Source organism: Agelaius phoeniceus, chromosome 10, assembly GCF_051311805.1.
Source record: "Agelaius phoeniceus isolate bAgePho1 chromosome 10, bAgePho1.hap1, whole genome shotgun sequence".
Classification (NCBI taxonomy): domain Eukaryota; kingdom Metazoa; phylum Chordata; class Aves; order Passeriformes; family Icteridae; genus Agelaius; species Agelaius phoeniceus.
In genome coordinates, this window is record NC_135274.1 from 7,643,578 (window position 1) to 7,667,474 (window position 23,897).

General features: G+C 45.9%; 1 protein-coding gene across 1 annotated transcript in view; it reads right to left on the minus strand.

Moving 5' to 3' along the window:
- The window catches only part of VPS8 (VPS8 subunit of CORVET complex), a 64,117-nt gene that overhangs the window by 14,200 nt on the left and 26,020 nt on the right, over window positions 1-23,897 (minus strand). Inside the window, exons 26-40 of the mRNA XM_054639024.2 lie at window positions 21,915-22,034; window positions 21,284-21,355; window positions 18,764-18,883; window positions 17,622-17,678; window positions 17,197-17,279; window positions 15,849-15,933; window positions 14,785-14,883; window positions 11,804-11,893; window positions 11,322-11,368; window positions 7,320-7,461; window positions 6,634-6,723; window positions 6,170-6,212; window positions 5,282-5,385; window positions 4,180-4,258; window positions 2,940-3,022 (exon numbers count right to left, since the gene is read on the minus strand). Coding sequence (XP_054494999.2) covers window positions 2,940-3,022; window positions 4,180-4,258; window positions 5,282-5,385; window positions 6,170-6,212; window positions 6,634-6,723; window positions 7,320-7,461; window positions 11,322-11,368; window positions 11,804-11,893; window positions 14,785-14,883; window positions 15,849-15,933; window positions 17,197-17,279; window positions 17,622-17,678; window positions 18,764-18,883; window positions 21,284-21,355; window positions 21,915-22,034 — 1,314 coding nt within the window. The remainder of the gene's footprint in view (window positions 1-2,939; window positions 3,023-4,179; window positions 4,259-5,281; window positions 5,386-6,169; window positions 6,213-6,633; window positions 6,724-7,319; window positions 7,462-11,321; window positions 11,369-11,803; window positions 11,894-14,784; window positions 14,884-15,848; window positions 15,934-17,196; window positions 17,280-17,621; window positions 17,679-18,763; window positions 18,884-21,283; window positions 21,356-21,914; window positions 22,035-23,897) is intronic.

A 23,897-nucleotide genomic window follows, 5' to 3' on the forward strand; every position in this document is an offset into this window, starting at 1 on the left:
TCACAAACCTTGAGCTCTGCTGAAACAGCATTTGAGGGCCCTGTCAGACAAAGCACCACTTGTAATTCTGCATTTCACCAAAATATTTGGAGGGCTTGGCAAAGGCTGTGTGCACTCCAGGGAAAGGCTAGGTTCAGTATTTCCTTGTGGTCACAGTTAAGGTGGCACATCAGTAACACATTTAAGTGCCCTGCACAGAGCTCAGAGCCAAGACAGAGGGTTTGGCACCAGGGTTTAGAATTTTGCATGGCTTCAAAGAGCAACTACACAGCTCTGCAAAGGAACACACAGCCAGGTCTAACATCACAGGGATCTTCCTGTCTGGGAAAGCCCCATGTTGTGATTCTTCCCTGCAGGGCATTTAAATGGCATTCCCAGATAACCCAAGGAAGCAGATGACTGGAAAACAAAAACCCCAGTGCTCTCTGCTGCCTGGCTCCAAGGGAGTTTTTTTCCTGATCCCCAGCAGGGCCAGGGCTCAGAATGTCTGAACATTTGAGCTGGGCACTCATGACAAGGCCACAGAGTAAGACCTGCTCATCAACATCCTGACACCAGCTTCCCAGCTGGACTCAAAGCAATGTTCTCACCAGGGCCAAGCTGTGCATCCAAATAAACTTCACAGAAACCTCCCACAGGCACCCTCTGCAAGCCCTGGAGCAAGAGTGTAACAAAACACAGCCACAAACCAACAGGCAACAGTGAGCTGGAGCAGGGCAGTGCCAGGAACCCAGGAATCAGGGCTGGTGGTAAGGCAGAGTGAGTGGAAATGTGGGGGTTAAGGACAAGAGCACAGGGTTCAATGAAGGGTTTGTCCTGTAACAAAGGACACTGTTCCCACAGGAGGTGCCAAGCACTGAAGGCACCAGACTGGTGACACTCAGCACAGGCAAGCTCTCAGAAGAGCCCATCTCCTGATGAGGAGGATAAGAAGTTGGGAGAGGCTCAAGTGAGCTTCAGAGGTGAAAATCTTCCGAGGTGAAACCAGCCAGCAATTTCTGAAGGACACAGCTGAGCTGCTGGCATCTGCCAGAGGATCCCCAGGATGCAGCAAGGGGCTCACAGTCTCTCTGCTGCCCACAAACAATCCAGGTCACATCACACACCTCAGGGTGTGAGTGAAATCTATAGAAGAGTAAGTGTTAAGAGGCAAAGTCAACTTAGAGATCCTTTATACCAACACCACCTCCCCTTCCCTAGGATCTTTTCTTGATCTTTATGATGTTATTTTTCCTACACCTGTTTACAGCTACAAGGTACCAACTACTGCCCCATTTAATGAACTTCTGATACTAATGCTCTTTACCTGGAATTCACTCCTTCTCTCTGCATTTTAAGAAGTCATCATTTTTTGCTCTAGTTGTTCAAAAAATCTGCCTTTCCAAACCTCTCTTTAGTCAGACTGAATTTGTCAGGCTGTCCAGGGAAGTGGAATGAGCAGGAGCAGTTCCCCCCTGCTCCAAACCCAGTGACCAGAGCTGCACATGCTGCTCTCAGTGATGCCTGACCCATTTCTGTCCTCAGTAAAGCACCTCACCTGATGAAGCATCCCCTCAGCCTCCCCAGCAGAGCCACCACACCACCCCCTTCCCTCTACAACAGACAAAACATCTCCCTTCCCTGCTGCCTCCAGGACATCAGTGCCAGCCCCTGGAGAGGGATTTTCTATTGCTGCTAGAAAAGTCCACCAGAACTGAAATTGAATGAAATATGTGAAGATTGCCATCAACGAGACTTTCCCTTCATCCCAAAGGAGAAGAGGATCTTCCTCCACACTGTCACACCTCCCAGCTGTGTTATCAGTGTGGTCACTGCTCTGACTCCCACCCCATCCTGGCAGTCCTCAGCACAAGCAGGGAAGCCTCCCTTCCCTGGCAGCCTCCCATTCACTCACAGCTTCTCCATCCTTTCCTGCCTACATTAAACATCAAACAAGGCCCAACAGGAAATTATACCAAAACCTCAGCTAAAAGTAGACTAAATAAGTTATTGAAGAGCCATTAGGTTTCCTTAACACTTCCTTTGATAAAACCACATTTCATTTGAACAGACTTTTTATCCACTCTCTTGCAACATGCTTTGCTATCTTCGGAGTTTGTTCAAAATCCAAGACTGTGAGTAATATTAAGATCAAACCAAGAGGCTGCTAGAGGTGTGTGTGCACCCTGTGAAGCTGTAAGCCCTTTTCCTCTCTCACCTGGAACAGAAACCCTGAACAGTGTTTCAACACTGTCTCAACCCTTCAATCATTCCACTCCACAACACAGACAATTCTTCTAATTCCTTTTCTGCATTTCTCAAGGTTTGTTATTAAATCCCAACATCAGCTTTCATCTGTTTTGCAAATTAACAACTTATAGTTGCCTGTGATCACTCAACCCAAGGTCCTGCTTAAAATCAGCTCTTCTGCAAGTTTGCTACTCACTAACTGCATCTCTACAATAATATTGCACCATCAATAATATTTTGGGCCCAACCATGATCTTTCTGCAAAGCCTGTACACTTTGCTGTAGTGTCTTCACAACTGTCCATCCCAGAGCCTTCACTAAAAGGCTTTCAACAAATGTAGTGCTGATTTTTAGGAAATTCATTGTGGCTTTGCCCTTGAACCTGCCAAGTTTCAGTTCTGAGTAACTGCAACCTTTTTCATTAGAAAACAGGTACTATTTTATAAAACAGGTACTGTTTTATTATATAATAGGTACTATTTTATTTGGTTTGCAGGAATTATTTCAATTATCTTCTCACAGGTCTGTGTGTTCCCACATGTCTGCCCAGGTAATTCTATCAGCTTTTACACCTTATGTTTCACCAACAGGACTTTTACTGAAACACTGAACAGACAATAGCTGATCTGATCTCCAACAACCTGGGAATACCTTTTCCCATTAACCCAGTGGCACAGCTTGGTGAAAGCTCCTTCCCTTCAGGAACTCACCTGGAGAATCCTCTGCAGGATTGAGGGCAGAGCAATAAATGCAGCCATGTTGTTCAGCACTTGCATTGTCAAACTCTTCAAAGCTGGAATGTCAAACATAACAGCCACAGCAGTTCATTAGGATTCCAGAAGTAAAGAGAGATCAGTCTTACAGATAGAGAAAGTTTTATTTCAGGTCACGGTTTCTGGTTTGAAAAAAGCTTTTATGTTTTCTCTCCTGCATGTACTGCACTAAGCACACAGCTTTTTGCAGCTTAAAGGCTGTTTACAAGGTTTTGATCCCACAATATCTCTGTATTCCCTTCCACACCCCCTGCAGTAAACACCCACATTTTCACTTGGTAACAGCACCATTCACTTTTCCTATTGCTACCAAATCCCAATTTGGATCCTTGTCTGTGTTATGACCCACAGATTCTATGAATTCCAGCATTGATCTTTGCATGAAACTTGTGGTTAGATCCTCAGCATGGGTCTGGGATGGAGCAAAAGACATTATTCAGAGAATCCCAGAGTAGTTTGGGTTGGAAAGGACATTAAAGCTCATCCGGTCCCATCCCCTGCCACAGGCAGGAACACATTCCACTGCCTCAGGTTGCTCCAAGCCCCATCCAGCCTGGCCTTGGACACTTCCAGGGATCCAGAGGCAGCCACAGCTTCTCTGGGCACCCTGTTCCAGGGCCTCAGCACCCTCACAGGAAACAATTTCTTCCCAAAATCCTATCTAACCCAGCTCCCTCAGCCTTTCCTCCCAGCATAGCTGCTCCATCCCTCTGGTCACCTGCTGTTCAAGGTGTGCTGCTGACTCAGAAGTGGAGTAGAGAATTTGGCTGGTGTACTCAAGTCCCACTGATTTTGTCCATGGCAGACAGGTGCAGGCAGAGGGGCATGCACAGTGACAGTGTATTGTATTACCTCATGAGCTCTCCAAGTGCTGACTGCAACCTACAGAGCCTTTGTACACATTGGGCACCTTGGCTCCTTCAGGGACCACCCTCAATGCAACCAACTTACTAGCACAGGCTGTAGTAGGCTGCTTCTTCCACACAGGACAAAATAAAGTAAATGAGAAAAACCCTATCCACCTGACAGCTGCAGCCTACCAAACACCCAGCCCAAGCTCCTGTCAGTCAGGGAGCAGAATATTTAGGAATTGTGTAACAAAACAATTTCTATTCATTCAGAGGAGAGACAGCACACAACTTTTACTGCTTGGGGTCACAAATGCCAAAGTACTCACATTCAGAGTGTGGACACTGTGATGAACCAGAGGATTTCTGTGGGGACATCATGGCCTCAAGCAGGGGAAACCAGAGGGCCTGGAATCATGGAATGTGAGGAGAGAAGCAGTAAGAAGAGGGCAGTGCTAAAACCAAGCTGTGAGCAATGTCAGAGGCCACTGGCCAGAACTCACTTCCACATTCTGAGAACAGAACTGCATTTCTGATGATTGCTGTGGGACAGAGCTGAAACATGGTAAAGCAAAGCACTTCACTGGAATTGTGACAACAGTCTGTGTTTGCTTTATTCAATCCACAGCTATTTCCCCACGTGGGAGGCAAACTCTCCAGGGCAGAGACAGCTCACAGAGTGGGTAGCACAGCAAATGGATCCCAAATGAAAAGGGACATCTAAATTCTCTTCCTATCTGTTGCAGAATGACACCATTGCAGGGAAGAAATTGAGCATGTCACCTCTCACACTGGGCAATGCTTGTGAAGAAATCAGAGTTCTTGACTTCCAGCCATGCCACCTCCTCAGGCATGGGAACAACATTCTCTGTTCTGAGTTCAGAAATTACATAAATTATGCAGAATCTTAGGACTAAAGATGTCTTTGTGTCACTGACATGGGCAAAATGGAAACACAACCTCAGTCTGAGGGGATGGGCAAAGCCAGCTCCCTGTGCAAGAGCTCAAGGCAGCTGCACTGCCTCCCCCCTCAGAGCTGACACTCAGTTCAGGGGCTGTGCACAGCTCTGCAGCCACAGTGACAGCAGCAGCAGCTTTGTGCCACCAGGAAGCTGGCTCAGAGCTCACAGTGCCTCTGCAGGGTCTGACTGACATCTGTGCCCAGCTTCCATCTGGAGCTGCAAAGGGGGAAAGGCCATGGTCTCATCCCCTGCTCCCTCTGACCTGAACTTTGCTTTGTGCTTCGCCCTCACGAGTGAGGATTTCACTGTTAGGGTTCCAAACCCTGGAGCACCACAAGGAGAGGCACACAGTGACTGCATGGACATACCAGTACCCAATGGATGTGCAGAGCAGGAGCCATTTGAGGCAAAGCCTCAGGAGACCCAGAGGCCTTGGTTGATTCTGGTGACACATTTTTGACTACCTTACCTCTCGCTGTTGCTGGTCTAAACTGTGTGAATTCCTCTGGCAAAGAGCAATTGTCTTCATTAAAGTATCTTCAATATTTTCTAGCAAGGAGGGTTCAGCTGAGCCTAAGTGTCAGGGGGAGGAAAGCAAATTACCATCATAAGAACTATTAGACAAGTTAACTCCCATTAGATAACTATCAATCCTTCTGCAAAATAAAATCATGCTGTTCATCTCAAGTCTGCTCAGCACTGTCAGTAACTACATTATAAAGACAAGTTCTGATTTTTGGCACTTTTCCTGAATAGCACAATAAACTGGGCAAGTAAAACATTTCATTTAATCAAATAAGGAAGATCTTAGCTGTGGTTTAGGATACAATTAAGTAACAACTATGGGCACTGCATTTAATTAGGTGCCCATGAGTCCTTGGGCTAGTGAACAGCACATCTGTGCATACACTCATTTTCTGTGGGCAGAACATTCTTATTTACATATCTGAGAAATTTGCTTTCAAAAAAGCTCCCAACTGTCTCCCATCACTGCTCCCATACAATGCCAGCTGAAGCTCAGTAATGAGTTTGAATGGATTCTGACATGGGAAATGTGTTTGGTAAGCCAGTGAGAGGACCAGTCCCAATGGGAAAAGCTGACAGGGCACCTGACACCACACACACATAAACCATCCCTCACAGTGTTCAAGGTCTCTACCAAGATCAGAACACCAGAGTGAGGGAGTGTCATCCAAATAGCTGCCATATGAACAGTGTCACCACAATGCCTAGAAACCTGAAACAAATGCCTAGAAACCTAAAACAATCTCATTATACCAAGTGTCAGACACAAGCACTTCACATTTTGTGTTGATCTTCTGTTTTTAATAGAAAATGGAATTGAACTCAGTCTTACTTTCATCATCTTGAGTAAGCACCAGCAACTTGCTCTGCAATCGCTGAAACAAAAGAGAGGACACAGAACAGTCAACTTGGGAGTTTAATCCCAAGAATCCTGACAGAAATGTTTCTCAAAGGTCTGGTTACACAGGCTTGCCCCCATTTTCCTCCCCAGCACAATTAACATGGCATAAACATCTTTCCAAGTATGGAAAGGAAAGCAGGAGCTGAAAGATGATTTTTGGCTATGAAAAACAAATTTCAGCATCTAGTATCTTCTAAATGTTTGAAGATTTGTCAAAAAAAAAATACTGATGTTCTGAGTATGCAGACACCTCAATTTATTGGTATTTGACCAATACTTCCATGGATTCTAGTGGGAAACGAATTGAGGAGCAAGGACAACATCCAAACTGAGCACAGGCTACCACGCTGAGAGCATGGCAACAATGCCACATCCAGGATTTGGGAGTACTGTACCTCAAGCATAACCAAAAAGGCACCATGGATATCTCCCTTCTTCTCTAGTAAATACGAGGAAGCCTCATGGAGCTGATGTTTTTGGGTTATCTGAGTTGAAAGGAAAAAAAGGTACATGTCTGTCTGAAGAAAGCTGCCAGTGTTTGTTTATCCACAAGACAATGCCAAGCAGATGGCCAGGGCTGAGAGTGCTTTACCCAGGCTGAGCAGCTCTCCTCCATCTCCTTTTATTTCTCAGCTTGCACTATGGCCACCACCAGCACTCAAAAATGACTGGTACAATTTCCATACAGAGAAGGAACAGTTGCTCTCCCAGCACAAGGCAGATTTTGGCAGCGTTGCTTTCCAAAAACCCCAGGCCTGTGATTTCATATACCCCCAACATGATTAATTAGCAGCAACACAGCCACCCTCCACTCTGCAGTTTCTCAGCAGCTTCAGAGCACTAACAGCCCTTTCTTATTAGCCATGAGACCCAACTCAGTGTTAGTCTATTATATATATCCACCTGTGCTGCAGAAGAGCAGTTTAGCAGCTCAGAGGGACAGAGAGTGCTAGAAACAGATTCGAAGAGCATCCAGGAACTAATCCAAGCCTAAAGTAAAGTATCTTTACAGCAGTTTAAAGGGGTAGGAGCTGATTTGAATGCATCCCACGGCCCCTGTCATCATACATCTCTTTCCTACCTGGATGGTTTCCTCCAGTCTGCAGCATTCCAGAACTTTGAGTGTCTCCAAAACCTGGTCTGGGCTGTACTGACAGAGCAGCTCGATGAACTGCTCAGTGATACAGGGTGGGAGGTGTAGCAGGTCTTGGTTAATGCCTTCTCTGGAATAAAACAGGCACAAGAGACTAAAATCAAATTCTAGCCCAGAAATCTGGCTGGGAAGAAGAGTTTCTTATTCAACTGAGCGTTGTCTTTTATCCTTAATGGTGAAGTTAAAAAGTCTGGTTTTAAGAGGAAAATTATGCTACTTCTACTAGTTACTGGTGCTGGAGGTCTCTCAGCAGCCATTTCATTTGTTCCACAACATATCCTCCTGATGCCTCAGTACAAATTAAACTCTCAAAGACCCCTGTGAAGAAAGAGACCAGCACAGACCCATCACCAGCAACTCCATGGCAAAGAGGCACAAAGAATTAGCCTCATTTCCTCAATGAAACCTTATGGTCTGAGTGCTCTGTTCAGATCCTGATTGTCTCTGTCCTACAGACCTGCTCTGCATGCGTTGCTTTTTGCTTATTGTTCCTGAAATTCTTCTTTGACTTCCTTTACCACATTTTGATGTTTCATCCCTTTGATCTACCTGAGAAAGGAACTCATACTTCTTTTAGAGAAACATCCCCATTTTCAATCCCTGGGCTCATTATTAAGCAAACTCCTCATGTGCAGAAACAGAAGAGGGAACAGAACTGTGAGCAGTGCCCACCTCCCTTTGTCCTGACAGTTTCCTACCGATCTTGGTTTTAAAAAGAGCAACGTGAAGGAGGAGACTTCAGAGTGAGGAGGGAAAGGATGAGGCTTCCCTGGAGCCAGATACAGCACCTGCAACCTTTAAATGAACAGCAGCTCTCTGCCATTGCACGTTACACTTCCCATGGCAGTTCTAGGACTGGTGCATTGCACAGAGAAACAGTGGAAATTCATCCTGCCTACAAAACAGGGGCTTCTGCTGAAGCTCCTGCTAGGAAAGGAAATGGATCAGGGTGTATGTATTGAGTTCTATTACCTTACTGAACACAAATTCCTAAGCAGGAGAAGATCTGTTAGTGTGCAAATCCTACAGCCATGGGATGGAAAAGGTCTGATATCCAATATCCTCTATTTCCTGGGAGTTACAAAAGGCATATTACCATCCAAAAAAGGCCAGGACAATGCTGTGGCTTGAGGAAGCCAAGAGAGCAGCTTCCTGTGATTACAATGATTATAAATGCAACATGCCCAGAAACAAAAGCCTCACCCATGTACTGATCACAGCGTGCAAAGTATGAGCACAACTCCACAAAAACTGTGCCAAAACCATTGTGTTCTGACAGCAAAGAGTGAACCTGGAAGGACCAAAAAAGAACCCTGAACTCTGCATTCACCATCCACTCCTCCCACAACAAACACCCTGTAAACTCCCCCAGTGCCTGCAAGGGGGTGAGTGCTCTCCTCTTGCTATGGGTAGACTAAAATAAAACACTCTCTATCTAAAGTGATCTTGTCTGCCAAGGCAGGAAAAATGGCAAGTCAGGCACCTACAGCAGGAGAACAAACTTCAAGTCTGGAAATAACCCTGGCACCAAGTATTCATGATTTCATGAGCAAGCTCACTCTTCTCTCAGCCATTTATTTAATCAAAAAACACAGAGAAGAGACAATGGAAAGAAAGCTGGATTTTGATAATTTCTAAAACTAATTGACAATCCTGAGACTTGCAGGTCCTTTTCAGCTACATGGGATCATTTTCACTCCAATATAACCATATCCAATGTCTCCCCTGCCATAGTCTTTCCAAAAAGCAAGAGAGGAGCACTGGTTTCTCATGAAACCTGGCACCCGGGAGCCCTGCAAGTGTCACAGGCAGCTGGGCACAGAGGAGAGCCCTTGGGACAAACCTCATGGTTTAGTCTGTTACTACATTTATAAAGCCAGAACACTGTGCTGCTAAATAAGTTAATATTGTTGGTACAATACATAAACACAAATGCCAACAGACAATGCTTCACTGTGTTGGGGTTTTTTAGAGGAAAAAACTCTAGAGTTTAAAATGGAAACGTAGCAAAGACTGTGATTAATGAGCTGAGCAATCCCTACTACATTCTCTGTTTCCTGGGGCTGCTTTATGCTACAAACATTCAGACATTTGGTTTTAATTTCCCCAGGCAATTCCTGTTAACCCTGTTTCCTCCCTTCCCCCTTCCACCTCCTTAAAAATAAATCTCTAGCTAAATTAAATGGGCCAAATTAATCCCTAATGCAATTCCACCAACTCGGATAGCTAGACCAGCATGATGAGTCTTGTCCCCATATGATCAAGCAATCATTTGTATTTGAGACCTTAAAAAGCTCATTTACTGCTCTAAGAATCTTTACTTTGACAAAAATTTTGCTTCACAAAAGCATATAAGCATTTAGATTGGATGAAAAGAGACAGATGTTGCAGAAGAGCCTAACCACTATTTTATGTATAAATATACTACCAAGTGTAGGTGCCTCTGCAGGTAGAGCTGCAGAGCAAGACTTCACCTCTCTCCCTGCCTCTCCCAGGGCACAGTTCAGCTCCTTTCAATAGGTTTTAGAAGAAAACAATTTCCCAGCACTGACAACAGATCTGAGTGTTATTAGGAAGAAGCCATGAGGCCCAGTGCACCACATGGAACAGCATCCTTGGGGGAAAGCAGAGAGCTGTGGGGAGATCAGCTGCACAACCTTGTTTCCCATTGCTGGTTTGAACACATCATGTGTTGCCTGAGATCAGAAGGTAACTACAGGAGGAATGAGTCTATTTAGCTCTAATTATGGCAGAGTGAAATTAGAGATGTTTATTACTCAGAGATTATGGGAGGCACTCTGTGCATAAGATTAGAATCCAGGTTAATTACTACCTTCACTAGGTGCAAGTGATATCACAGCATAAACAAAGTCCTACTTAACATCCAGCTGGGTTTCATTTCTGCTTAACTACTTTTTTTTTTCAATTAATCAATGATTAACTAAATAATCTGATTTCTTTCCTATAAAATCCAACCAAGATATTTTTTGATTTTGTTTTGACCCTGGAGAAAACAGGAGGTGTGGAAATTAACACCTTCCACACAAACATGTCTGTAAAACTCAGGAAAGAACAAAATGTATGTTTGGGGTTTTGGCTTTGGTTGGTAGGTTTTTTCCTTAATTTACATTAAAATCCAAGAGGTGATTGATTAATTCCAGGTTCTGCCTTCCAAAGCATGCTTTTTATTCCACTTCAACAAAAACTGAAACACTAACACTTGGATTTAGATAATATTGCTTTTTCCTACTCCTCCTCTTCATAAAGCACAATTAATTTGTGATTAATTGACAACCAAGATCTCTCTCTCAGTTGCATTAACAATTGCTTGAAAGCAACTAGAGCTGTGCATATATAAATGTATTGTGGCATTTGATACTGATTTAACAGAAAGGGAACACAGTGCTGAAGCACTGAAAGAACAGGCACAGAAGGAGCAAGCAAGTAGTTAAAAAGAGGAACTTGCAGTGAAATATGGCAGCAGTTCTGAAACAAGACAGAAATTAAAAATGCCAGTTGACCAAAATGCTCTTCTGTTTATGTTAAACTCAGACACCCCAGTCAAGTAACCAAAGCAGTGGGTTAGGAAGAGAAGCTGCCATTGCTGAGAAGAGAAAGGGGTGCTCCAGCCCCAGGTAACCATTCCACAGCCCTCTGGAGCAGCAGTGCCCAAGGTCCCCGCATGCCAGAGGCAGCACATTCCACTGGAGCCCACAGCAGCTCCCAGGCAGAGAGCTGGCAGGGACTCCCCTGAAGGATGCTCCCCACAGTGCTTCTTTTGGGGCACCCTGAGGAGCAGGGCACCTGTCCTAAGCCTGATCTTGGCCACAGGCTGGCTGGTGATGCCAGCTTCAAAGAACTGCTTCAAAGAACTGATTTGAATCCCCATTTGCACACTGCAGTTTGTGAACAGTCCAACTTTCTACATACCTTGGATCAAGGAGACTCCTCAGGAACTGGAAGAGCAAGAACTGGTCCTGTACAACAGGAGGAGATAACAGTATTGTTATTTTAAAGAATGTGATTTCTTTTAAATACAGTGATCCTTGAACTACATCCACTGAAGAAAACACAGTTCCCAGCTGCTGCCTGCTGCAGGAGCTGCTTTAGGCATGTCTTGCACAAATATTCTGAGGATGTGGTTGGCTGACAACAGCTCAGCTCTGGGACTCCAAGCCACACTGAAGCCCAACTAAAAGCTGCAACCAGCAGCTCTGAGTTTATACATTTTTATGGCCAGAATTCCACAAACAGGCCAAATAACTGAGATGTAGCCATTCCTATCAGTGAGTAGCTATAGCCTTCTGTTTCTGACACAGCAATACCTCCCCATGACTCTTAGCAATCATTTCCTACAGGAATGACATCCCTCCTGTACACAAGCCCCACACTGATGGAGTTTGACACTTCACCTGCAGGTTGGAGATGATGCTCTCAAGCTGCTCACTGAAGTGAATGGCTGCCAGGTCAGCTGCTTTACCTGGGCTCAGCACCAGCAGCTCCTTGGGGGGAAACACAACCAAATTAATTCATTTTGACTTCACAGGCAATATAATTATGCAGCATCACTGAGCCCATCCATACTGTAACTGCACCTTTGCTGAGATGCAAGTGTAAGACAATAAACACCATTGCACAAAGAGAAGTAGAGAACAAATAGAAGGTATTTGGTAAAAAAGGATTTTTGAAAGTTGATTTTTTTGCTACACACAAGGCCTTGAAAAATACAAAACTCCTCACACCAAGAACCCACCTCAGTCCTAAGGAGAGGAAGTTATTCATTAAGGTTTCTGACAACTGCCTTTACCCCCTGCCAGCAAGACATTCCCAGTGCCAACTGTGAGCCAGCAGGAAAGGGGAAATAACCAAGCCTTGGGAATTTCTCAGTCCAATGGAAACAGTGTTTACCTGGTTTAACTGAACCAAATCAGAGGTTTTAAAGCAAGTTTCCTGCAACTGTTCACCCATAACTGATACCTGTCCAGACATGAAAAAGCAATTTCTTTATAGTAATACAAGGAAATAAAAATCATTTAGATGCCTGTGGGTCTGCTTTCTGTCAAGCTTGAGCTAAAAGGCTTCATATCTTACAAGTTTACACAACCTGCAATGTGAGCTTTTTGCTTCTAACCCTTCCAAATAAATGAGAAGCAACTGCTGCAAAACAACACTCTGCACCTGCTAACCTGTCCCAAAAGCCCTTGCTGAACCTAAAAATGAGAAAACATTTCTTTACTGAACAAAACCAACTGTTACAGCAGTAAAGAAAGAAAGTTTTCAGAAATGTACATCTGGGGAAAATCCCAAACTGAACAAGTCCCTTAGCAGTTGCTTGGCCTCCAGACAGACTGCAGCCACTGAATACAGGCAATGGCAGCAACAGACTGGGACAAAGGGAAGCAAGGAAGAGCCTGACCATTCCACAAGCTCTTTAAGAAGAGCTGTCACAGCTGATGCCTTTGGTGAGGTTTCCAGAGGAAAACCTGCCTGCTCCAGAAGCAGCTCTGCAGTGTTTGACCCCACAGCTTCACTGCACAAGCTCAGCCCCTCACTGTGTCCCCACAAACCCAGGCAGTCCAAAGCACCCAGGAGCTCTCTAAGCACAGCAGTGCAGAGGGACACAGAAAGGATGCAGTGGGACTGCCTTCATCTACTTTTCTCTCTGGACAAACCTTCCCTGGGAGTCTCCAGGACTGCTGAAGGCAGGACTGCCAGGCTGGTCTGCAATCAGTGCACCCTTCAGAGTCCATCCCCCAGCAAAACGTTTGGTGCTTGGGTTTCTACCCTCTCCCAGGTCTGAACAATGTGCAAACATGGTACTGCTTAGACAGCCCTTGAGGGGACAGAACTGACACAAGGGATGTGGGTATGAGGGTAGAAAAGGACCCTTGTGTGACTGAAGAGAACAGAGTTTATATTTTAAAGATAAACATCAATGAACAATGGCTGTGAGATGATGGGAAAAATTAAAAGTGGCACTGATCACAAGCTCCACTTTCTGCCATACAATCACCAGAAAATCCTCTCCAGACACTGCTGGTTTTGCCTGAAGAGGCTGATCTGCTGCATTGACAGCTCAGCAAATGACAGCTGTCCTAAGAGCTGAAATCACAGCTTCACTCCAGTAAAGTAAAGTATTATTTACTGTTCCAAGTCTTTTGAATGTCTGAGAGCAGGATTAACACAATGGAAAAGGACAAAAGCCCATAGCAGCCATCAGGCTGCTAAACCACCTGGTTTACCAATCCTGGGAAATAGAAGATGCCAAAATGAACCAGGGAGCTGATCTCAGTGACAGTACCTAAGAAAGGTGACCCACGGAGCCCATCACCTGCCCAGCAGCTTCTGGGGGACCAGGGATGCAGCAGAGGAAGGAAGCAGCACAGCAGCTGCAGCTTGCCCAACCAGTTGCTCTGATGAGGTTGCAATGAGTCAGGCCTGCTCAGACCCAGCAGAACCATCCCCACCAGTCCCACAGCTCTGCCAGTGCCTCTGGAGAGGGGCTGTGAGCTCAGGGAGCCACGTGTCAGGCAGCAGCATTCCCAGGGTTTCTTTGTGCATTACCTTTTGAATCACTCTCCCTCTTGGTCCATTTTCTCATTAGTCATGCACTACTTGCAGATGCTGGTAGAAACTAAAAGTACTCTGGATGTGCCCATTAGCTTTTTGTCTGCCTCACAGGATACAGATTCTGTGGTCATTTTCTGCTAAGGAGTGCTGTCTGCAAGGCTTGTTTTACAGACAGAATTATTTTCCTGGCTTATCTCCAGATCACCCTGGTGGGAACTGACAGCACCTTATAGGAACTAGAAATATTACAGATTCCCCATATCTACTGACTGGACAATCATTTCAGACATGTTCATCCCCTGAAGCTGACAGAGACTGAAAACATGGGAAGAATTATTAGTTGGAGAAGTCTAGCAGCAACCTGTGTCTTACAGAGAAGTCATGACCCCATCATTCCCCAGGTTAGCAGTGCCAGGGCACCAAGGCTGAATGCACTTATCAGTGTAAGGAATCAGGATGAGGAGCTGGATCCCAGAGCCTGTGAGGTCAGTGATGTCCATACCCTGCCTTGCTGCTGCTGCACGCTCAGGAGATGGAACATTTGCTAATGGATCCCTCTCCTGCTCCACAGCACTCACTGCCCATCACCCCCTGAGCAGGCACCATTATCCAAAGAGCAGCACTTGAAACCAGGAAGGCCAGGAAGGCAGCCTGACTGAGAGAGGCACTTACACTGATGTGGGAGAGCTCTGAGCTGATGTCAGAGCTGTCTCAACAGCTGTGACTCAGCCCTGGACACTGGTGCTTCTGGAAAAGCACCAGCACATCCAAGAGCCATTATCAGGAGCTGAGGGACTGTGGGTGCAGGATAGACCCTACCTACCTCTATATGGTCCAAAGCTTTCTGCCACACCAGCTGCTTCTCCTCAGCACTGTAGCCAGGCATGGACAGGATGTTGTGGATGTAGTTGAAAACTTCTTCCTGTAAGGCACAAACCAATAAATGCTGCAGTGTGTTCTGCAGCACCACTGACAGCACTGGCTTTTGGAAACCAGAGTGTTTCCAGCAGCCTTGGCATGACCTCAGGGCTAGTCTAGTCTTCTCCAAGTAGGTCAGGATGAGTTATCTGCAGGGAGGCTCTATGGCCCTAAAGAGCTCCTGGAGGAAAAGAGAGCCAAGGGGAAGCTGATGCTAATGTGTTAAGCACTGAGGTCAAAGAGAATTGTTCTTCCCCAACCAGAAATGTCTCACTCTTGCCCACAGGGAAAAAGGACAGGACAACACTTGAGCTAGGAGCCCAGGCAGAGAGAACACTGCCAAACACTCAGTTTTCCCAGCACATTCCTGAGCTCCTCCCTGACACTGGCCTCTCCCCCAGGCTCTCCTGCACTGTTCCCAGCTCAGCTCAGGTGCTGTGTCATGGTTTTTGGCCACCTCACTATCACAACCTCCTCTTCTGACTGCATTGTGGATTTATAAGGACCTGGAGAGGTCACATTTGCCAGACTCTCATCCCAACTTCTGTTGGTGGTAGGGAAGAGAACACCTCAAAAACTGTGGCAGGTGTGCATGCTGAAGGTAATGGCAGAGAGATAGTAAGGGCAGAGAGCCTGTGTCCAGGGGAAGAAACGTGGGGACCAATGGCACAAACAAAAAAGCACTGCAGTTAGCCACATCTGCAGCAAATCCCACCTTGCACTCAGGTTTGATGTACTAGCACTAGATTTAAAGATAAAGGAAAACTCTAAAACTTAAAAAAAAATCAGCTCCTCTCCACTAGACAAACACAAACAGCTTTGACTACCTGAATTGAAACCTGAACTGTGGAGGGCATTTTCAAGGTAATTATGCTAGAAGAGCAAGGCAGCTGTGCCCAGTCAGTGTGGCCAGCAGGACAGGCTGCATGGCCAGGAAGCAGCAAGGCCAGGAGCACCAGAGTTCCTCACCTTCCTCAGGGGATCCCGCAGGTAACAGCCGATGATTTTGTCATAGCGAAGCTGCCGCTCATACATGAACTCACAGATCTGATAGCTGAAAGAAGGGAAACTTCCCAGGTCAGGAAAAGCACTCAGCTGAGCCAGCACAGCAGACAGGCAGCATTTGGAAGTGTCTTACATTGTAGTTTTCAGCACACAGGCTGGGTGGCTCCAGAGTGCTGGAGTGCCCTTTGTACCAGCCTCGGGCCAACCTCAACCCATCAGGGCTGCCCATCAAGCTCCCTCTTCTGGGAAGTTATCACACAGAACAGAGAAAAGTGGAGTTACTAAGGGGAGAGGCAAGGGACAGAGGATAACAACTCTTAACGAAATCAGGTCTCCCAGGTTCTGCTGTCAGAGATGATCTTTGTTTCCATGACACTCTGCTCTAACTTAGGTCAATCCACTACACTTAATTGAAGAAATTCACTGAATATGACTCAACAATGTGCTATGACACAGCTTCCTACCCTCACATTTTAATAAACATCTTCAATATCTTGAGACTTTACATAAAATCAGATGTAACTGAATCAAACCAAATCAAGAGTCTGATAATTAATATTACACTTTAGCTCTTTCAGCTCTGATGGAAGTGGCTGAGTTGGGGGGCCTGGCTGTCAAATTCTCTGAAGCAAGGAGAAAAAATGTCTTTATTGACTCTGAAAAATTTGATTGAGTTACTCCTTTTAGGACACCCAGGAGAACAGGCATGGCACACCTCCAACTGTTCTCCCTCTGGTCCTTTGTAGCATGGTGGATTCATTCATGTAACTCCCAGACTCATGGCCTGGATGAAGATGCCCTCCCTGGCTGGCTCTGCTCTGGCATGACAGACTCTTTCCAGAATCATAAAACATCTAAAGGAGATGCTGGAAATTTTCAGCCTTTCCAGACACTGTTTTTGTATCTCCTACAAGTACCATGGGGGTGGCTCCAGACCCCCTCATGCTTTTAAATCCACCTGTGGGTCTCACCCCAGCCAGGCATCTCCATCTGCCAAGGGTAGAGCACTCCAATAGACAAATGTACCTCTGAACACAGCCTGGGCTCTAGGATAGGGAAAGTTAAAATTCATCAAGTCCCACAGGGTCTCTCCTGAAGGGTTTCCACAGCTCTACCCCTTTTTTTCTTAACAATGCTTTCTCTGAGAACACCCAGGAAAGAAAGTCTGGAACTAAATGTGAACATCTATGTGAATGCACAGGGAAAATAACCCCAAACACAGTTACAAAGTAGAAATGAGAAAAGTGGAGCCAAGAAAGATCTGTGGAAGAGTTTTAAAGGCAGTTTTTATATATTGTGTCCAGCAACTCACAATTCAGCTTTCTCTGCCATTTGGATAAGGCGGCTCTCCTCAAACTGCACGATCCCTCCTGCCTGGAGCAGCTCCAGAAGGACCTGCAGGGATTGAACACCAGTTATGTCCAGGGCATCAACAGCAGCTGAACAGCCAGTGCCACCACAAGTCCATGGCTCTGCTCCATTAAACATGGTAAGAACACAGGGCTGACTTTAGTGATTTTTTAATTGATTGTCCTTTAACTAGGAAGGACATGAGCTTATGAGAACTTTCCTGCCTCTGTTCTTGTTCCTGCAGGCAGTGCTGGGGTGGGACCCTTCCCTCCTGCTGTGCCCAGCACTGCCCAATATTCCCATGCCCATTCTCACTCCCAAGGCCAAATTCTGCTCCACAGCCTGGCCTTGGGGGTGCTCCAAGGAGCATCCCTGGAAGGCTCTTACCTGCTGCCTCTCGGAATGCCGGGAGTCGTCATCCGGGCTGCACAGGAACTCCAGCACCTGCCAGGGAGAGGGGCTGTGAGCCAGGCCTGGCTGGCACAGCTGGGAGCACAAACTCACCAGCACACCCTGGGCACCAGCAGTGGCACAGCAAACCACCACACAACAGGGCCATCTGAATGTACCTGGAACCAAACTGGGAATGCTGGAATGGCAGAGAACTGCTGAAAGTCTCCTGAGAGGGAAACACAGGACTCTGCATCAGGATCTAGAACCAAACTTTAGGGAACCCAGGCAATATAGAAGAACTCAGGGAACCCCAAGTTTCTGCTTCAGACTATGCACCAAACAGCTGGCATCACTACATTGACCCACTCTCCTGGACTGTGCCGTCTCATCAGGAAAACAGGAAATTCTGTAATTCATAACATTTCATATATGTGGAATAAAATTGTTTAATCCAAATCTGTTTAGGCTCCACAGAGTTCTTCAGTCTTAAATTAGGACCAAGGACATGATATATCCTAATTCACTTCTATTAGTGCTCATATATCCCTATTATCATCACAGCAACACTGCTGCAGACAGTGAAGCCTCCTCCTCAGTCCCAGGAATTTCTGGGACTTAAGCTGGGATACAAAGTTAACTCATGCAAGCTTTGGGCATACATTGGTGTAAATTCCTTTTTCAAACAGCAGAGAAGGTAGTGGCCAGCTGAACTAAAAATTACCAACTATACTTATGTGCTCTATAAGCTCACCAATGTAATTTTAGTTGATACCCCTTATGTCAGCTGGCTTGGGATGGAAGGGACCTTAAAGCCCATCCAGTTCCACCTCTCTGCCATGGGCATGGACACCTTCCACTAGACCAGACTGCTCAGAGCTTCATCCAACCTGGCCTTGAACACTTCCTAGGATGCAATGCTGCTTGTCCCACAGCTCCAGCCAAGCTGAAACACTGTGTACTGTGTTCCCATGGTGTGTCCTTCTCTGCTCCCAGGAAACCACAGCAACAGCCCAGCAAGATGCCACCTGGTTATAATGCACCAGAACCTCCAGATCTGCTCCAGTCTACAGCACTGAGCACACTTTCTGCAGAGGTGCATCCTGCTTGGAATGTCACACACACTCAGGAATACTTGCCTGGTCAAACAGTGTCCTGTTGACAAACAAGGTGTTGTTGGGCTTGGCGAGCTGCCGGGCAAGGAAGGTAAAGAGACAGCCAACCTGTGATGGGGTGAAGTCGGAATTCTCCACCATGACCTGAGAAATGTTGGAGACAAAAGGGAAAAATAAATCCACAAGGAACTGATTCTGCAGCTGCCTTTGGGAAAGTTAACTGGGGCAAGAAGAACTCCCTGTGAGCCATTGTGTCTCCTCCTGCCCCAGACACCTCCTGGTGTTAGTCCATCCTGAAGGTCAAACACAAGTCCCCTTCCCCAACATTCAGCTGTGTCACCTGAAGACAGGCTGTGTCACCTGAAGACAGGCAGTGGATGGCTCCTTGCTAAAGCACTTCTGTCCCAAAGCTGAAGAGGCTCCACCTCTCTTCCCTCTACTCAAGGGAAGAACTCTTGCATGTCCCTGTTTTTCAGGTGTGAAGAGGCTCCAAAACCACATTTATCTCTGCCTCTGTAGCCTGTGTTGATCATGGGACATGGAACAGCTTCTGAGCAGAGAAATGCTGTCACACTGTTAAAGGACAATTATTATAGGAGAAAACAACCCCAAACACCTAATTTCAAGCCCCATTACCACTTCAACTGTGGCGTGCAAAGAACTACTCTAATAGCTAAGAAACAACTGCAGGTTTGGGGAAAGGTTTTTCTCACATTATGTTAGCATTAGTCTAACAACATTTAGAGAAACTTGTGGCTGTGCTGACTTGAAATTACAGAAAAAAGTAGTATCTAAGATTCACTACAAAAGGGATTGGAAACCCAAGAAGTGCTTTTCACCTGCCTGGTGTAAAAAACATGAGCCTGATCTGTCCTGACTTGGTGTCTCCTGCTTCAAAAAATCCTAAACCCCAAGTGAAAGTGAAATGCCCCTGTTTGGAGAGTCCCCTCTAAGAGCAGTGTGTTTAAGCTGGGAGGAAATCCATCACCTGGACAACTCTGTCAGCTAAGATCTAAGAACTGCTGCAGCAAAGCCCATGGAGCAGCTCACAGTTCATCATCTCATTCACTCGGAGCTGGGGGAGTCAATTGATTTCCTCACATGACCCAGAGTTCCAGACCCCAAGAGATGTTAATGGTTTTGTGACACAAGAGAGGCAGGCAGGCCAGACACATTAGAGAATCAAGCAGAGCTCTGCTTGAGACACCAGCTAATGTAATCATTCTTTTTCAGTTTTCATTTTCTGTCCAAAAAGGCTATTTCTTACAGGGCCTAGTCAGAACAGCACTACCTAACACCATTAAATATTATCCACTGAAATATCTGGAGTGTTTTATTAATTTTAGCTTTATTTTTGACAAACTGGGTCCTTGTCAGGCTATGTGAAGATGAACATACTGCATCCCTGGAATAGAGCAACTTCCCAGAGGCTGCAGACCAGCCACACAGATGATTCATTTGGCAAAGTTTTGATGAGCATTAGCAGAATGTCTGTGTTACCAAACTATTTCAAAAGCAGAGCTACTTCCTAGGTGTTTTCTTTATTGCTTGTGACAAATTTAAATTGAAAGCTTCAAGAGTTTTTAACTTTTAGATAAAAGGACAGCAGATTCCAGACCAAAGGACTGACAGTTTTCTTAACACCACATTGTTTGCCTGAAGGTGCAATGCTGCAGCCCTTCCAAAGCTGTCCTCCTGCTGTTGATGCCATGACAGGAGCACATCCCCAGCAGCTCTGGAACATGGCTGCAGTGTGCCACCTCCTGCTAACAGCAGCTCAGGACACAAAGCAGAGCAGCTGAGCCAGCACAGGGCTAAAACAGCCCTCAGAGCCACTCAGAAACCACTCACAGTGGCATTGTCTCACCCACTGCAGCAGCACTGCCACCCAAGTCACTCATCGTGCCCTTGTCTCATCTATCAGTGATGACAGGGACAGGGAAATGCTACTTATGGTAGGTTTATACATAAACAGCTTCCAAGTGGAGTCACTCATGATTAATGGTGACAGCTTGGAGGGGAAAGCAAACAGTGCTTGGCAGTGAGAGCTTTTAATGGGAACATCCCTTGTTGGGAACAGGGGCTGGGGGTGACAAGTGATTTCCAGAGCACCAGGCTGGTAACTGACATTCCTCTTCTCTCCTAAACTAAAGATAGGCCTGTCATCTTGGAAATGCTGCATCCCAAACACAGCATTGGCAGGCACAGGGAGCAGGGATTCAGCAGAAAAGCAGTAGCACCCTGCCAAGCACAGGTTACCTGGGACCTTTTTCAGGCTCAGAAGCCATCAGGGAGTGGATTCAATGAGAAGCAGATCAAAATAAGCTTAACAGTGCAGAGATGAGAAATTTGACAAAGCACCACCCAGGAAAGGAGACCTCTCTGTCAGCTTTGGCTGAGGTGAATCCATGCTCCTGCCCAGCACCTTCTGAGAGGTGTCAGCCAGGGCAGGACTGGAAACACCTCCTCCAGATTACAGACTGCACTGCAGAGCACTGCATGCCTTCAGTCAGATACAAACAGTTCATTTTTAGGCACACTCACTTTCAGAAGAATGTCAACAATTCTCTGTTGATACTCCACAGCTTGCTTATCATTCTTGAAGTCTTCAAAAGTCTGCAAGAGGCAAAGCACTGACACCTTGAGCAGAATCTCTCAGAAAACCAGCAAACACAAAGCAGCAGCCACATCACAAAACAGACAATGCTAGTTTAAGTCCTTTCTCTGCATATCCCTAAACAGCAGGTTCCAAGATATAATTTCTTCTTTTGTAACTACCAAAATGATTATTACACGTTCAGGTAAAATTAATGGGTCCAAATAGACATAGGAAATTCCAGAAATTTGGAAAGTAAGAAAGACAGATTTCCATGCAGGAGATAGAGACAGGCACTAGAACACTCTTTACAAATATATTATTCTTGTTTTTCCTCTGCTTTAAAGACAGCTGTTGTCAGAACTTTCACTGTGTACTGTCACGTTCATCACTCTGTATTTAATGCCACAAAGGACTGCTGTGATTCCCTCTGATATCTCATAGGAAAAGCACCAGAACTGTTCCTGCCCCGAGCCAGGAACTCCTGGTTTAGCTAAAGCACAGATTTATTGACAGGAACCCCAGTGATGATGGAGAACTGGCAGAGCATTTTCCTCTCAGAAAGCCAGAGTCTCTTACCAGAGCCAGCACGTTGAGGAATTCCCGCGTGTCGAAGTGCAGCAGGGTGCGGACGTAGGGATACACCTCCTCATCCACAGAGCCCTCAGCTGAGTGCAGCCTGATCAGGAACTCAAACACCTGACAGGACAAGGCAAGCAAAGACAGCAGATTTCCTATGGATTTCAGATAACTGGGAGCACAAGTGTGTGGGAAAGCAGCACTGTTATCTGCTTTGTACTTGAGCTTTAAAGCCCTTGGGAGTCCATCAGTTCGTATTTGAGTGGTGTTTTCTGTTGCTTGTCAGCCCCTCCTAAGACTCACCAACCAATTTAAGATCAATCAAAACTTAAGATCAAACAAAAATAAAGGCTTATTTATACTTGCACACAGAAGTGTGTGAAATTAGAAAACTCCCTCTCCCCCTTCCTGGCAGCTTTCCTGGGAAGCTGTGCAACTCCTCCTTATCCAGGGCACAACTCCTCTCCTTGTCAGCAGTTCACTTGGGAAGAGCCAATCAATCTGCCCCCTCACTGTGAGGCACAAAGCTTCTGGCACTGCAAACATTGACTGAGGTGCTTTTCAACTCTTGTCTCTTCCACTGACTTTGCAGTTCATGAAATTTGAGGGCATCTTCCAAAATCAACTCCTTTTTCTGAGCCCTTGACAGAGGTGTCCAGACTGTTCCAGGGAACCAAGAGGGCAGGGCCAGCTGCAGGTGTCTCAGCCAGGCTCACAGCAGAGCTGGCAGCCAGCAGCAAGGGAGCAGGTGGCTCCAGGCTGGAGCAGCACTCAGGAGTATGTGTCAGGTACACACTGGGATGCCATGGAAAACTGTCAGGCCATGTGCTCTCCCAGCCACCCTCTGCAAGTGTGATGTTCCCCCATTTACTCCTGCTCTGAGTTCAATTTCTGGCAGCACAGTGGCAGTGAATCACAGAATTTAGCAGCTTGCCTGTCAGATCCACACCTTCCCTGCTGACCTCTGGCAGCTGGGAATGCTTAACAAAACAAAACAAACCCACCAGACACAAAGGTGTTACTTAAACCCAGCTCTCAGGAACACCACCAGGAACCACAGAAAGGAGAGGCTGAAGGCTCTTCCCAGGGCTGCTGCTGCTGGCAGGGCTCCTGCCTCCCCTCAGAGCCTGAGCAGGAGGCAGCCCAACAACCTTGGGAGAGGGCAACAGGCAGTGCTTGGCCCAGCAAAGTCAAGTGGGCTGGTTTGCACAGCTGCTAAGGAAAGAGGCTGCAGGAACCCAGAGCTACCACATGCATAGAGCTACAAGCTCTGGACTAGGAAACAAAATCCAAAAACAGAAAAACCACAAACAAAAATCCACCCCACAATCAAAAACTAGCTGTTCCACTGTGCTGGAAAGAGAAAGTGCAAAATAAAAAGCACTTCCTTCTCACTGGAACCCTGAAACTGATGTGAAACACTAGAAGCACAGAAAAATATTTGTTGTAAAGCTAGCCAGAAACTTAGGGAGAAGTTCTGTGAGCACAAAAAGCAATGATAAGTAACATCCTTTTTCAAGAAATTGTCAGATTAGTCCAAAGAAGTCAAAAGCCTTCAAGAAACCTACAACCAAGAGCTACTTAGAGACATTTCTCCCCAGAGTCAATCCAGTGTTATTTGCATTTAAAAACAGGGAAGACCCTCCCATATTTGACAAAGTTAAGTTTACAAAGAAGAAACAGCTACACATTTCTGGTGACTCTGTGGTAAAGAATAAGGCAAAAAACCCAATCACTGAGAACTCTCTGTTCCCACCCACCAATTTACAATTGGAAGAAAAATATTACATTTAAATGTTCAGACTGCAACAACTGTTTGATTTCATCCATTAAAAACTAATTTTGTAATTACAGCAGGATACACTCCTATCACAAAGATGCAGTATCAGACTGATAATAGCTTTCCCTTGGAAACCCATGAAATAAGACATATACAGCTTCCTCTAAAAGCCTTGTGTGGGGAAGTTGCCTTCCAAGAGGTTT